Source organism: Panulirus ornatus, chromosome 12 (assembly GCF_036320965.1).
Source record: "Panulirus ornatus isolate Po-2019 chromosome 12, ASM3632096v1, whole genome shotgun sequence".
Taxonomy (NCBI): Eukaryota; Metazoa; Arthropoda; class Malacostraca; order Decapoda; family Palinuridae; genus Panulirus; species Panulirus ornatus.
This window is the reverse complement of record NC_092235.1, coordinates 20,321,236-20,336,733: the sequence shown is the minus strand read 5'-3', so window position 1 is coordinate 20,336,733 and position 15,498 is coordinate 20,321,236. Positions and strand designations below refer to the sequence as shown.

At 42.2% G+C, this 15,498-nt stretch overlaps 1 protein-coding gene across 2 annotated transcripts in view; it reads left to right on the top strand.

Moving 5' to 3' along the window:
• The window catches only part of LOC139751830 (uncharacterized), a 138,578-nt gene extending 127,327 nt beyond the window's left edge, over positions 1 to 11,251 (top strand). For both annotated transcript variants that reach the window (XM_071667451.1, XM_071667450.1), the window contains 5 exons: positions 175 to 300; positions 980 to 1,133; positions 7,623 to 7,826; positions 8,351 to 8,483; positions 9,663 to 11,251. In XM_071667451.1, the coding sequence (XP_071523552.1) occupies positions 175 to 300; positions 980 to 1,133; positions 7,623 to 7,826; positions 8,351 to 8,483; positions 9,663 to 9,699 (654 nt within the window). In that variant the 3' untranslated portion in view covers positions 9,700 to 11,251. The remainder of the gene's footprint in view (positions 1 to 174; positions 301 to 979; positions 1,134 to 7,622; positions 7,827 to 8,350; positions 8,484 to 9,662) is intronic.
• Positions 11,252 to 15,498: the final 4,247 nt, after the last annotated feature.

Here is a 15,498-nt window from a genome sequence, read left to right as displayed (position 1 = left end):
CTTCAAAAAGCATTTCTGTCTTATGAAATTACATTAAGCGACAGATTTCAAACTGGAGTGGAACACCTTTCACAAACTTCATGACAATTACGACCATATAACAACCCGATAGTTATGAGGTCCACAATCAATTAAAAGCAATTTTCACCTTTTTCTTTTTTCTTCTCCACCCAGTCACGCCAGATTGTCCGGAGCAACAGTGGTAAATCCAGGAAGGAGAGGGTATTCAAGGCCAACGCGTCAAAGGCTTTGGAGGACTGGGCAGCTGGAACAGACGTCCAGGGAAAACTCATGAAAAAGGCGAGTATTCAGGCGACAGATGATGCACTTTAAGAGAGGATCCAAACCCAAAGAAAAAATCTATAGAGGGATTTTGAGGTATTTAGACGACAGATGGTGTGCTCTAAGAGGGGATCCAACCAAAAGAAATATGTATAGAGGGATTTAAAGGTATTTAGACGACAGATGATGTGCTCTAAGAGAGGATCCAATACAAAGTGAAATCTATAGAGGGATTTTGAAGTATTTAGACGACAGATGATGTGCGCTAAGAGAGGATCCAAACTCAAAGAAAAAATCTATAGAGGGATTTTGAGGTATTTAGACGACAGATGATGCGCGCTAAGAGAGGATCCAATACAAAGAGATATCTATAGGGGGATTTTGAAGTTTTTAGACGACAGATGATGTGCTCTAAGAGAGGATCCAACCCAAAGAAAAAATATATAGAGGGATTTTGAAGCTTTAAGAATCATAGGAAATGAGGAGACAGGAGACAGGATATCTCAAGTGTTTTGGGACGTAGAATATAAGTGAATTTAGCCACTTAGAAACGACAGATTCTACGATTGCCTCATCCTTTGCTCTTAAGCATTCATATATATATATATATATATATATATATATATATATATATATATATATATATATATATATATAGCAACTCATAATGAGGACTCACACATACATTTCATTGCAGGAAGGCCAAAGGTTCACTCACGAGACGGAGGAGGAGGTGAAGGGAGGTCAGCGCACGAGTAAGAGTGTTGTGAGGAGGGTTGTGAGAAGAGGGTCACGTAAACTCTCCGGTGGCGGTGAGCTGCTCACAGAAACGAAGGAGACGTCCTCAACAGGTGAGGATTGCTGTGAGCAGAGCAAAATAGACGCCAGGCTACTCACAAGCAAAACGTCTTGGATTTATTTTTGGAGGGGGAGGGAGGGTGTTTTTTGGAGGTAAAGACGCATTTAACGTCATTTGTAAACAGTAGTCTAATGAATATGGATTCATTTCCTTCTTTATTTTCCTATATTTTCTTTCTATTCATATTTTGAGTCATTATCCATTTAAAGCTAACTATCAGTAGGGAGAGATGGTTAGAAGGGTAACTTTGGTTTTGGATAAATCAGCCTCAGTGTACAAGATTGGAAAAGTTACTAAAACTTTTATATCAATGAAGTTAGTGTTTCCTATCAACACACAAGGCATGGCTTGAGAATATGTGTGAGGGATTGAACACGCTCCATATACCTGGTCCATCCTATGCACTTGAGGAATCATTGTCAAACATACGTAGACTTTTATGTCATTTTTCAACACATACTTTCTGGTTTTATGTACCATTGTCTGTGTCCATTTGCCTGTCTACTGAGGTTACTTGTGTATGCTATACTGGTATAATTCACCTCACCTTACTCTACCATCCTACCCCAGGACCGTTTTCTATACGGGTTTCCACAGCGCTTAGGAAGTTAGCCACGTCCAAACTGCAGAACCACAAGTCAACAAATGCAGTAGTCGTTCCGTGTCGTCACTGTGGAGGCTGTATGGTGGTTACCATGTGTGATGGTGAATCATGTGTGTGGTAGTGTGGTGAATCATGTGTGTGGTGAATCATGTGTGTGGTGAATCATGTGTGTGGTAGTGTGGTGAATCATGCGTGTGGTAGTGTGGTGAATCATGTGTGTGGTAGTGTGGTGAATCATGTGTGTGGTGAATCATGTGTGTGGTGAATCATGTGTGTGGTAGTGTGGTGAATCATGTGTGTGGTGAATCATGTGTGTGGTGAATCATGTGTGTGGTAGTGTGGTGAATCATGCGTGTGGTAGTGTGGTGAATCATGTGTGTGGTAGTGTGGTGAATCATGTGTGTGGTAGTGTGGTGAATCATGTGTGTGGTAGTGTGGTGAATCATGTGTGTGGTAGTGTGGTGAATCATGTGTGTGGTAGTGTGGTGAATCATGTGTGTGGTAGTGTGGTGAATCATGTGTGTGGTAGTGTGGTGAATCATGTGTGTGGTAGTGTGGTGAATCATGTGTGTGGTAGTGTGGTGAATCATGTGTGTGGTAGTGTGGTGAATCATGTGTGTGGTAGTGTGGTGAATCATGCGTGTGGTAGTGTGGTGAATCATGTGTGTGGTAGTGTGGTGAATCATGTGTGTGGTAGTGTGGTGAATCATGTGTGTGGTAGTGTGGTGAATCATGTGTGTGATGTGGTGAATCATGTGTGTGGTAGTGTGGTGAATCATGTGTGTGGTAGTGTGGTGAATCATGTGTGTGGTAGTGTGGTGAATCATGTGTGTGGTAGTGTGGTGAATCATGTGTGTGGTAGTGTGGTGAATCATGTGTGTGGTAGGTGTGGTGAATCATGTGTGTGGTAGTGTGGGTGAATCATGTGTGTTGGTAGTGTGGTGAATCATGTGTGTGGTGGTGTGGTGAATCATGTGTGTGGTAGTGTGGTGAATCATGTGTGTGGTAGTGTGGTGAATCATGTGTGTGGTAGTGTGGTGAATCATGTGTGTGGTAGTGTGGTGAATCATGTGTGTGGTAGTGTGGTGAATCATGTGTGTGGTAGTGTGGTGAATCATGTGTGTGGTAGTGTGGTGAATCATGTGTGTGGTAGTGTGGTGAATCATGTGTGTGGTAGTGTGGTGAATCATGTGTGTGGTAGTGTGGTGAATCATGTGTGTGGTAGTGTGGTGAATCATGTGTGTGGTTGTGTGGTGAATCATGTGTGTGGTAGTGTGGTGAATCATGTGTGTGGTAGTGTGGTGAATCATGTGTGTGGTAGTGTGGTGAATCATGTGTGTGGTAGTGTGGTGAATCATGTGTGTGGTGGTGTGGTGAATCATGTGTGTGGTAGTGTGGTGAATCATGTGTGTGGTAGTGTGGTGAATCATGTGTGTGGTAGTGTGGTGAATCATGTGTGTGGTAGTGTGGTGAATCATGTGTGTGGTAGTGTGGTGAATCATGTGTGTGGTAGTGTGGTGAATCATGTGTGTGGTGTGTGGTGAATCATGTGTGTGGTAGTGTGGTGAATCATGTGTGTGGTAGTGTGGTGAATCATGTGTGTGGTAGTGTGGTGAATCATGTGTGTGGTAGTGTGGTGAATCATGTGTGTGGTAGTGTGGTGAATCATGTGTGTGGTGGTGTGGTGAATCATGTGTGTGGTAGTGTGGTGAATCATGTGTGTGGTAGTGTGGTGAATCATGTGTGGTGGTGTGGTGAATCATGTGTGTGGTAGTGTGGTGAATCATGTGTGTGGTAGTGTGGTGAATCATGTGTGTGGTAGTGTGGTGAATCATGTGTGTGGTAGTGTGGTGAATCATGTGTGTGGTAGTGTGGTGAATCATGTGTGTGGTAGTGTGGTGAATCATGTGTGTGGTAGGTGTGGTGAATCATGTGTGTGGTGAGTGTGGTGAATCATGTGTGTGGTAGTGTGGTGAATCATGTGTGTGGTAGTGTGGTGAATCATGTGTGTGGTAGTGTGGTGAATCATGTGTGTGGTAGTGTGGTGAATCATGTGTGTGGTAGGTGTGGTGAATCATGTGTGTGGTAGTTGTGGTGAATCATGTGTGTGGTAGGTGTGGTGAATCATGTGTGTGGTAGTGTGGTGAATCATGTGTGTGGTAGTGTGGTGAATCATGTGTGTGGTGGTGTGGTGAATCATGTGTGTGGTAGTGTGGTGAATTCATGTGTGTGGTGGTGTGGTGATCATGTGTATGTGGTGGTGATGTGGTGATGAATCATGTGTGAGGTAGTGTGGTGAATCATGTGTGTGGTAGTGTGGTGAATCATGTGTGTGTAGTGTGGTGAATCATGTGTGTGGTGAGTGTGGTGAATCATGTGTGTGGTGTGTGGTGAATCATGTGTGTGATGGTGTGGTGAATCATGTGTGTGTTGGGTCGTGTGGTGAATCATGTGTGTGGTAGGTGTGGTGAATCATGTGTGTGGTAGTGTGGTGAATCATGTGTGTGGTAGTGTGGTGAATCATGTGTGTGGTAGTGTGGTGAATCATGTGTGTGGTAGTGTGGTGAATCATGTGTGTGGTAGTGTGGTGAATCATGTGTGTGGTAGGTGTGGTGAATCATGTGTGTGGTAGTGTGGGTGAATCATGTGTGTGGTAGTGTGGTGAATCATGTGTGTGGGTGGTGTGGTGAATCATGTGTGTGGTAGTGTGTGTGAATCATGTGTGTGGTAGTGTGGTGATCATGAGTGTGGTAGTGTGGTGAATCATGTGTGTGGTAGTGTGTGAATCATGTGTGTGGTAGTGTGGTGAATCATGTGTGTGGTAGTGTGGTGAATCATGTGTGTGGTAGTGTGGTGAATCATGTGTGTGGTAGTGTGGTGAATCATGTGTGTGGTAGTGTGGTGAATCATGTGTGTGGTAGTGTGGTGAATCATGTGTGTGGTAGTTGTGGTGAATCATGTGTGTGGTAGTGTGGTGAATCATGCGTGTGTGGTGTGGTGAATCATGTGTGTGGTAGTGTGGTGAATCATGTGTGTGGTAGTGTGGTGAATCATGTGTGTGGTAGTGTGGTGAATCATGTGTGTGGTAGTGTGGTGAATCATGTGTGTGGTAGTGTGGTGAATCATGTGTGTGGTAGTGTGGTGAATCATGTGTGTGGTAGTGTGGTGAATCATGTGTGTGGTAGTGTGGTGAATCATGTGTGTGGTAGTGTGGTGAATCATGTGTGTGGTAGTGTGGTGAATCATGTGTGTGGTGGTGTGGTGAATCATGTGTGTGGTAGTGTGGTGAATCATGTGTGTGGTAGTGTGGTGAATCATGTGTGATGGTGTGGTGAATCATGTGTGTGGTAGTGTGGTGAATCATGTGTGTGGTAGTGTGGTGAATCATGTGTGTGGTAGTGTGGTGAATCATGTGTGTGGTGGTGTGGTGAATCATGTGTGTGGTGGTGTGGTGAATCATGTGTGTGGTAGTGTGGTGAATCATGTGTGTGGTAGTGTGGTGAATCATGTGTGTGGTAGTGTGGTGAATCATGTGTGTGGTGGTGTGGTGAATCATGTGTGTGGTAGTGTGGTGAATCATGTGTGTGGTGGTGTGGTGAATCATGTGTGTGGTAGTGTGGTGATAGTTGTGTGTGGAACAGTGGTGGTGGTATCTGGTGTGGGTGGTGATCAGTTGGAGTGGTGTATCATGGTGTGGTGGTGAATCATGGTGTGTGTGTGGGATCTGGTGGTGTGTTTTTTGGGTGATCTGGTGGTGTGTGTGATCATGGTGTGTGTGGGATCTGTTGTGGTGTGGGGATCTGGTGGTTGGTGATCATGGTGTGGTGTGTGGGATCATTGTGTGGTGTTGGTGAACATGTGTGGTGTGGATCTGTGTGGTGTGTGGTGAATATGTGTGGGTGTGATATTGTGTGTAGTGGGTATCTGTTGTGTGTGGTGAATTGTGGTGGTGTGTGGTAATGTGTGGTATTGGGAACATTGTGTGTGGGGGGGTGAATCTGTGGTGGGTATATGTGTGTGGTGTGTGGTGATTGTGTGGGTGTGTGACATGTGTGTGGTGGTGTGTGTGTTATGTGTGGGTATTTTTTTTTTTTTTTTTTTTTTTTTTTTTTTTTTTTTTTTTTTTTTTTTTTTTTTTTTTTTTTTTTTGTTTTTTTTTTTTTTTTTTTTTTTTTTTTTTTTTTTTTGTTTTTTTTTTTTTTTTTGTTTATTTTTTTTTTTTTTTGTTTTTTTTTTTTTTTTTTTTGTTTTTTATTTTTTTTTTTTTTTTTTTTTTTTGTTTTTTTTTTGTTGTTTTTTTTTTTTTTTTTTTTTGGTTTTTTTTTTTTTTTTTTTTTTGTTTTTTTTTTTTTTTGTTTTTTTTTTTTTTTTTTTTGTTTTTTTTTTTTTTTTGTTTTTTTTTTTTTTTTTTTGTTTTTTTTTTTTTTTTTTTTTTTTTTTTTTTTTTTTTTTTTTTTTTTTTTTTTTTTGTTTTTTTTTTTTTTTGTTTTTTTTTTTTTTTTTTTTTTTTTTTTTTTTGTTATTTTTTTTTTTTTGTTTTTTTTTTTTATTTTTTTTTTGTTTTTTTTTTTTTTTTTTTTGTTTTTTTTTTTTTTTTTTTTTTTTTTTTTTTTTTTTTTTTTTTTTTTTTTTTTTTTTTTTTTTTTTTTTTTTTTTTTTTTTTTTTTTTTTTTTTTTTTTTTTTTTTTTTTTTTTTTTTTTTTTTTTTTTTTTTTTTTTTTTTTTTTTTTTTTTTTTTTTTTTTTTTTTTTTTTTTTTTTTTTTTTTTTTTTTTTTTTTTTTTTTTTTTTTTTTTTTTTTTTTTTTTTTTTTGGTGGTGTGTGGTGAATCATGTGTGTGGTGTGTGGTGAATCATGTGTGTGGTAGTGTGGTGAATCATGTGTTGGTAGTGTGGTGAATCATGTGTGTGGTAGTGTGGTGAATCATGTTTTGTGGTAGTGTGGTGAATCATGTGTGTGGTAGTGTGGTGAATCATGTGTGTGGTAGTGTGGTGAATCATGTGTGTGGTAGTGTGGTGAATCATGTGTGTGGTGGTGTGGTGAATCATGCGTGTGGTAGTGTGGTGAATCATGCGTGTGGTAGTGTGGTGAATCATGTGTGTGGTAGTGTGGTGAATCATGCGTGTGGTAGTGTGGTGAATCATGTGTGTGGTAGTGTGGTGAATCATGTGTGTGGTAGTGTGGTGAATCATGCGTGTGGTGGTGTGGTGAATCATGTGTGTGGTAGTGTGGTGAATCATGTGTGTGGTAGTGTGGTGAATCATGTGTGTGGTAGTGTGGTGAACTGATGTTCGTGATGTTGGAGATGATGATTGGCATACAAGACTGTAGATTGGAAAGTGTAACTCTTATGTGTCTAGGGAGTGTGGTTTCAGATGGGTCAGGTAGAGCGGTGTTTAAGATCGGGTTAAGGAGGGTGGGGGAATTGGAGTCATGGAAAGTGTGCCTTTGCTTTGACATAGTTGTGTTTGTTAGAGGAAGGCGTATACTTGTTTGTGTAGACTGATGAAGTCAGAGGTAAGGGGCTTCGTTAGACCCACAAGGTAAAGGTCTGTGTATGGGGTTGGCCCATGCTTTTAATGGAGTGGTTTTGGGGTGGGGAGGGGTCGTCTAGAAAGCTGTTACTAAAAGACTGGGTGCCGGGCACATTCAAGTGGGATGATTTTGGAAAAAAGAAAAAAAGGAGTTTCATTTCCTTGTGTAGATGACGAGTGTTTTGTGCTCCCTAAGCAGCCATGGGTCAATACATACTCCTCTGTTGGTGTAGTTTATAGATCGCTCCCTTCGGCTTCCGCAAGGTCAGGTCAATGCATGTACAGGAAGTTTATGTAGACGACCAGACACTTGATGAGTTTTAATACCACATATTCCGACGCAGGGGTGACGCAAGGAGGTGGAGAGAAAAGCGAACCCACCCCACGTGCCCTACCGGCCCCGGACGATGGTCTATCGCGCAAGATGAAGACCTCCACGGACGGCGAGAGGTACATGACGCAGTCGGTGTCCGATAAGGACGGCAAGACGACCTACACGACCGAGGGTGTCAACAACAAGACCACCAACTCCTTGGAGGTCATAGGAGGTGAGGAACGGGTAGACAAGGTCGGCCCACAACAGGGGGAAGGTGCGCCTCATACCTTCGTCTGTAATTTGAGAGCTCATGGGTAATGTAGAGTCTGTGAGACGATATCTAAATACCTGAGTAGATATGTTTCATCTCCCTAATCTTTCTGATGGTACATAGCAAAGATGGCTCGTGGAACACCATGTACTCTGCCGTCATCACACTCTTGGCAAAGGCACTTATTGACCCCTTGAGGTAAAAAACCTGTTCCTCACAGATTTCCTCATCCTAGATTTCATAAAAGTTAGATCACTTCTCTAACACAACCGCAGTGACCGTACAATCTGACGATAAAGATATCTTATCTTATCTGAAGATTTCATAGAGACTATATCACTTCTAAAACAACTGTAGTATGTGTACAATCTGACAATAAAGACATATTATCTTATCTGAAGATTTCATAGAGACAATATCACTTCTAACACGACTGTAGTGAGTATACAACCAGACGATAAAGATATCTTCTTATCTTATCTTAGGTGAAGACTTCAACGCCAAGCGTGAGGTCCAGGGCAAGACGGGGCACCGTGTGGTGGTGGAATGTTCCAAGGACAATCTTGGACGACCTTCCACAGTCGTCAAAAAGATCACATCCCAGTCAAGGGTCGTCATGTAAGCAGATAACACACCTCCTGTATTATGTATTAACACACCTCCTGTATTATGTATTAACACACCTCCTATATTATGTATTAACACTCCTCCTGTATTATGTATTATAACACACCTCCTGTATTATGTATTAACACACACACCCTGTATTATGTATTTATACACCTGTATTATGTATTAACACACCTCTTGTATTATGTATTTACACACACCCTGTATCATGTATTAACACACCTCCTGTATTATTTATTAACACACCTCTTATATTATGCACTATGAGTTGATGGCTACGTTATTCGTGATACATCTGCTCGAAGGTGGACGTGCCAGCAAATGGGTGAGGAGGCAAAGGTTCTGGGAGCACTGAAGAATGTGGGGAAAGAATGGTTACAACCTGGGAGGGCAAAAATGGGTATATCTGAAGGTACAGTAGTCCCAACGATGTTGTAAGGATGCGATGCATGGGTTTATAGGTGAGAACGTATGGAGGAGGATGGATGTGCTGGAAATGAAATGTTTTGAGAACAATATAAGGAAAGGTTGGAAATGGAATGTTTGAGCACAATAGGAGGTGTAAGGAGAGGTTGGAAATGGAATGTTTGAAAACAGTATGTGATGTGAAAAGGGCTGATTGAGTGAGTGGTAACAGAATAAGAGAGAGGTGTGGTAATAAGAAGAGTATGATCAAGAGAGCTAAAGAGGGTGTGTTGTGTTGGTTTAGACGTATAGAGAGACTGAGTGAGGAAAGGCTGACAAAGAGGGCAGAAGTCTCGAAAAGGGAGGGGACAAGGCGAAGGGGGAGGCTAAACTGGAGATGGAATGTCGAATATTTTTTGAGTGTTTGGGGCTTAAACATGCAGTAGGGTGAAAGTGGTGCATGGGAGGGACTGAATTGGGGTGCTGTGGTATACAGGGGTCGACGTGCTGTTAGTGGACTGAAACAGAGCGTGATGAAGCAGCCAAGGTACACCATGGAAAGGTCTGTGTGTGGATCCTGGTTGTGGGAAGGGAGCTGTGGTTTCGGTGCATCACACATAACATAGACATCATCACTACCTTCCCATACATCGTAAGCTTAAGCTCTAAGTATCAAAATAAGCATGAAGCTTACTTAAAGGCAAGACAATACATCTTACTGAATCTCACCTCATGCAATTAATTTTCTTTTTCCTTTCACAGAACCAAAACGAAAAGAAAACTGCCTGTGATGGTGTGATACACCAAGGTACCATACTGATGGTAGAAGCACCACAGCCACTGCCGCCCCCCTACACACCACGACCCCTCAGTCAGGAGCCGCTGCTCAACCATGTCTCTCAGCTGGGGTTCAGTAGACGGTACAAAGTCCTCACAGGCAGACACTCAATGTGTCTAGCTAGCTAAAGGGATGATAAAATGGTGCAGAGAACTGATGTCAGGTATTGATATCCATGGACATTTCTCCGAGGCCAAAATGTAGGCACATTCACATGTGTGTGTGTATGTGTGTGTGATATATATATATATATATATATATATATATATATATATATATATATATATATATATATATATGGTCGTATGTGTTCATAATGTGCTACTCTGCCTGGTTGTAAAACTTGCATAATAAGGTGCAAGTTCAATTAGCAAACAGATCTATTCCAACCTGTTCCAAAAGACTGCTTTGATACAGCCATCTCTTAAGATGGGAGAAAGAACTCCTGATGAAAAAATACATATTGCAATACAAAACATTCAGATGTGGTTATTTTCTCAAAACTGATACTCATTAGAGTAGGTTCTCCTCTTTCCCTCTCTCCCCACACCTCTCAAAACCCATTTCCTACACGAGAATCCTGTCTAAATATATCTACAACAACTACTACTACTACTACGACCACCAGAAACAACCAATATATATGTGGCAACCACATCACCACCATCACCACCTCTCCCTCTCTCTCCCTCCCTCCCTCTCTCTCTCTCCCTCCCTCTCTCTCTCAGAGAAGAGTAACCACCTGACCATTGTGAACTTTTAACTTACTAATTCTTGGATATAGTGCATTTATTTCCTACTAGTCTGTGATATTCCGCTGTGTACTGATGCTCACTACTATAATAAACGTTTGTAATTGGGATTACCCGCATTTGGTCTGCATTTAAGATACTATTCAGTACACATTTAACTCACAAATGCTCATTGACTTATTTTTTGTGTTGTTACTCTACACGTGCTAATAGATATATATTCAGTTGTAGATTATCTGTACATATATTTGGCTTTTTGTACTTTTCTATATGTATTATTTTGTAGTCATGATGTCCTCCTCAAGTGCAAGGTTCTTGTAATAACTTTAACAGCTTTTTTTATTTGTTTTTGTTTGTTTCCCCCCCCTCCTATGCCTCATGATCTCAAGCCGAGTCCTTGTGTTTGGAAGCAAGTGACTTTGGCCTATGCTCCGGATCCTATAGACTCTTAAAATTCAAGTGTTGTGAACCACGAATGTCTCGACACGAAGCTCACATGCAAGATGCCAGCTGGACACCCCCACACAACAGCTGGTATCTGGTGAAACGGTAGTGCGAGAGTCAGCTACAATATCAATGTTGTATAATTCTTACTTTTGTGTCTATTTTTTTCCCGGTCTGTCACTAAGGGTTGACACACCTGAAGTCTATTACACATGTTTGTAATGATTTGCTACGTAGGTGTGCGCACTGTCTTTTTTTTTTTACTGACATTCATAGCATTTATAGTAATTAAAATAAACTCATATTTAAAGATGTCATTATTTCCTTTTTTTGCTTCACGACCTACGATTATATGAAGGGGGACGTGGTGTATAGATTTTATGGTGTTATCGAAGAGGAGGATGAAAACAAAATGAAATATAATGGGAATGAAGAATGAGATGAAAGTGGAGAGAGTTTGAACGAACAAGAAAATGGGGAAAAGTATCAGAAAGATATATATAGAAGAAAATGGAACGAGGTGCCAAGATTATGGGACTTTTTCAAGGAATTACAGTGAAGGCAGCAGAGGATGTGTGTGTGTGTGTGTGTGTGTGTGTGTGTGTGTGTGTGTGTATGTGTGTGTGTGTGTGTGTGTGTGTGTGTGTGTGTATGTGTGTGTGTGTGTGGCAGGAAGGTAAAGAGAGGAAGAGAAACAGGTAATTGTGTATAGTAGAATGAAGGAATAAAAAAAGTAATAATAATGAACAAGACAGAGATATGTGTGATGTCTCAAGATATTTCCAGAAGGGAAGGGTTGAAACACGAGTATGAGAAATGTCATAAATGAGAATAAGGAAAGAAAAGAGAAAGAAAGAAAGAAAAAAAGGATATGATGACTTTGGGAGAAATGCACGTGAAAAGTTAAGAAAATGAATGCAAAATGAAAGAAGGGGCAAATAACCAGTGGAAATGAAAGAACAAGAGATGTAAAGGGCGTTCATTTCATGGACCCACATGATCGCTGTGTGGGAATCAGAAATCAGGCCAAACTAGACAAATCACACGAGGGACCAATAATGACCACAAGATAATACAGGAGGAATAAATGAGACATGATTAAAAAACAAAACAAAAGAGAGTCAGCCAGTCCAAAAAAGCATCTAACACAGTTTCACACAAAATTTCAAGTGTAGCAAACGAAGAATGAGAGACGCTAAACTTCCCTGCTGGAGTCAAGAGGAGAAGGTGGTTGTGTGAAGGAATAGCTGTGTAAGAGGGAGTGAGACAGATGACACACGTCTGGGGAACCTCTTCTCAAACTGAACTTGCCAAAGCGGGGTCCTCAAGGGCTTACTGCTGGGGGGTCATTACAGTTTCTGATCTACGTAAATCTTGACGCAGTGGATCTGTACCTGAATATGTTTGCTGATGATGGAGAGAAAAAACTCTATGATGCTACGAATGTATCTAGACAGCACCGGTCAGATAAATGGATTATAAAATTTGATTCGAAACTGGAAAATGTAAAGTTATGAATATTGGGGAGGAGGAAGGGGCTCAAAGACAGACGACGAGTACTATAATTCAGAAAATGAATCATATGAGTCTCCTGGGCCAAACTTGTCTAAAGGACAGCACTTACGAAGGATCCTTTGGGAAACAAACCATGTTTTGGTCAAAGTCCAAAATTGCCTTCAGATGTATGAACGGTGCGATATTCGAGGACATATGGACGATGTATGTACGCCATTAGATGAAATACACCTCGATAACCCTGTCTCCCTCCCCTGAGGAGTTAGGGGCTTGCTGGAGTCAAGGGAATGATGGAAAGACGTCAAGAGGAATGCAAGACGGATGGGGCCAGAGTTCAATCTTCTTATCCTAAAATCACCGGAATCCTTTCAGAGGCCCTTGCAACTCCGAGGCTGCTCGTCCTTCAGGAGCAGGGTAAGGATGGACCCTTCTCGGGCGAGAATGAGCCTGTGCCTCCTCTCGTCTACTGACGAGGATACAATTCTAAGCGAAGGTGACTTTTCACTCGTAGTGTTAGTCTAGGTCAGTTCTTGAGCATCGGAAGGGAGTGTAGGACTGGGTGTTTTACAGTCACTACCTCTTTATGCTGAAGGCTGATTAATGTATCAGCAAAAAGCAGCCATTTGTGGCCACCGTAGTCGCGTATGTCCAGAGAAGTAGTGTGAATTACATAGATTTCCATCAGAAATTAATGGCCCCAAGTATCATATTTAAACGGTTCTCTCTCAATTAATAATAAATCTAGAACTTCATAGACGAAATAATCCTGATGAGAACGTTTAATTGATATCACATTTATTCTCTATTCGTCTCTCCCTCCATTTCACCTTACGGAAAGAGAACAAAAGACTAAAATAGTGCGACTACCGAGAATACTTATGTCACCCCGGAAAAGACCGGCGAATGTGAGAAAATGGACGCGAAGAACGTTCAGAGAAAACGAGCCTCCTCGACGATAGATTTCAACTAGGCAGGCGTTTGGGAGATGGCCTCAAATGACGTTTAAACTGGCCGGCGCCTACAAAAACCTCCAATAATATGTCGTGGGAACACATCTTACACAACACAAACACCTAAATAAGGTCAACACGCCCAGAGTGCAGTGACAACAACACCCGAGACATTATTCATCTAACGCCAAACTGAACCATTCTCGCTCACAGGGAGCCATAAAAGAGTCAAGTTTGTCAGTATTTTGGCAGATTTCGAACGGTATGGACACGATTTCTCACGTGGAATGACATGTTCTGTTGTGGAATTAGGGGGGTATAGGGGAAGAGAGAGGAGGAATCGAACCTGGGTACAGGAAATCAACGCCAAAAGGCCAGATTTTGGTGCATTTAGTCGCTTGTGTCTCGACCAACTGGTATGTCCAAACAACATTTTCGATTCCTTTAGAATGACGACAGAAATTTTGGAATATACCGGTGGATATGACAGGTATATCTGTCATGAAAATAGACATATATGATCAGTAATGACACACCTGAGCATATACACACCCGACCTGTGCCACTTATGGCACACACACACACACACACACACACACACACACACTCGACCTGTGCCATTTATGGCACATCGGAGCACAAACACACACACACACACACACACACACACACTCACACTCGCCCGGTGCCATTTATGGCACATCGGAGCACAAACACACACACACACACACACACCCGACCTGTGCCACTTATGGCACACCGGGGAACGAACTGTCATTGACACCAGGCCTATGACAGGCCTAGTTTCGGGAGGGGGGGACCGAAACGTAACCCCCACACACGACCATAACTCGTCGTCGGTCGAGCCAGCGATCAAACCCAAGGACGAACGAACGAACGAACGAGCGAGCGAGCGACCGACGTTCGTCCACGCCCTCACACTCACACAGAAACCACCTCTCCCCCACCATAAACCCTGCGGAGAACAAGGACCCCGCCAGACACCTCGACAAACTTATAAGCGAATAAATCAGAGTTCCATTTTCTCTGTTATCAGCGGTGAACTGTGACGACGGTGGTGGAGGGAAGGGGGTGATCACCGAAGACCTTCCCTCCCCTCTCTCGACCTCACCCTGCCCCCCTCGCACCAGCGAACAAAAGACGGTCGCTCCTTATCTGATCCGCCAGCAGATGGAGAAGGCATAGCCTGACCTCCTCCCCCCCCCCCCCCCCCCCCCCCCCCCCCGGGGTGAAGAAGAAGGCCAACACACACACCTCCCCTTCCTCCTCCCTTCTCCCTCCTCCTCTCCCATACCATCTCACCTTTACGGTGTATTAGTCTGGTACTGAGCAAATGGCACTGTACAGTGCCAGGACCTCTCTCTCTCTCTCTCTCTCTCTCTCTCTCTCTCTCTCTCTCTCTCTCTCTCTCCCTACCTCTCTCTATCTATCTATCTATCCCGTAGATCCTACTGCAAAAGGCCATTGAATGCTATACTACAAGAGTTAAGGAATCATGTATCGGAGCTTCCGACCTCGCCACCGTTCATTCTGGACATTGGTGATATCCCTCGTCCCCCGGGTTGCAGTTCGACACCAACACTGAATCATAAAAAAAAAAAAAACTCAATAGAGAATTTGATGTTTACTAACACTCTCTGTCTATGTTTTAGCCCAAGTGTCTATCATATGTATTATCTATTACAATTATCATGATTAGATCCGCGAAGACATTCGAACCCATCCTCTTTCACTGGTCAAGTTCAACCACCACAATTATATATTGGACCTTTTTTATTTTGTCTTATTTAAAGATCTCGAGCGTTTTTATAGGTCAAGAAAAAAAGGGGGGTTTTATATGTGGCCATCTGGCTCTCAGATAAGAGCGAGGTGGCCATCTGAAATGTCTTTCTCTTCCTCACAAAAATGAAATAAAAAAATCACAAAAAAAAATCAATAAGGTTTCGAAACCTTATCTCTCAAGACAGTGGAGCGAGGTCATCCTCCCCCAGCTATGACCTCAGGTCACCAGAGGGAAGTATTACCTTCGCCAGGTCACACCCAGGTCCATCATTCCTAGGTATGCTGCCAGGTCACAC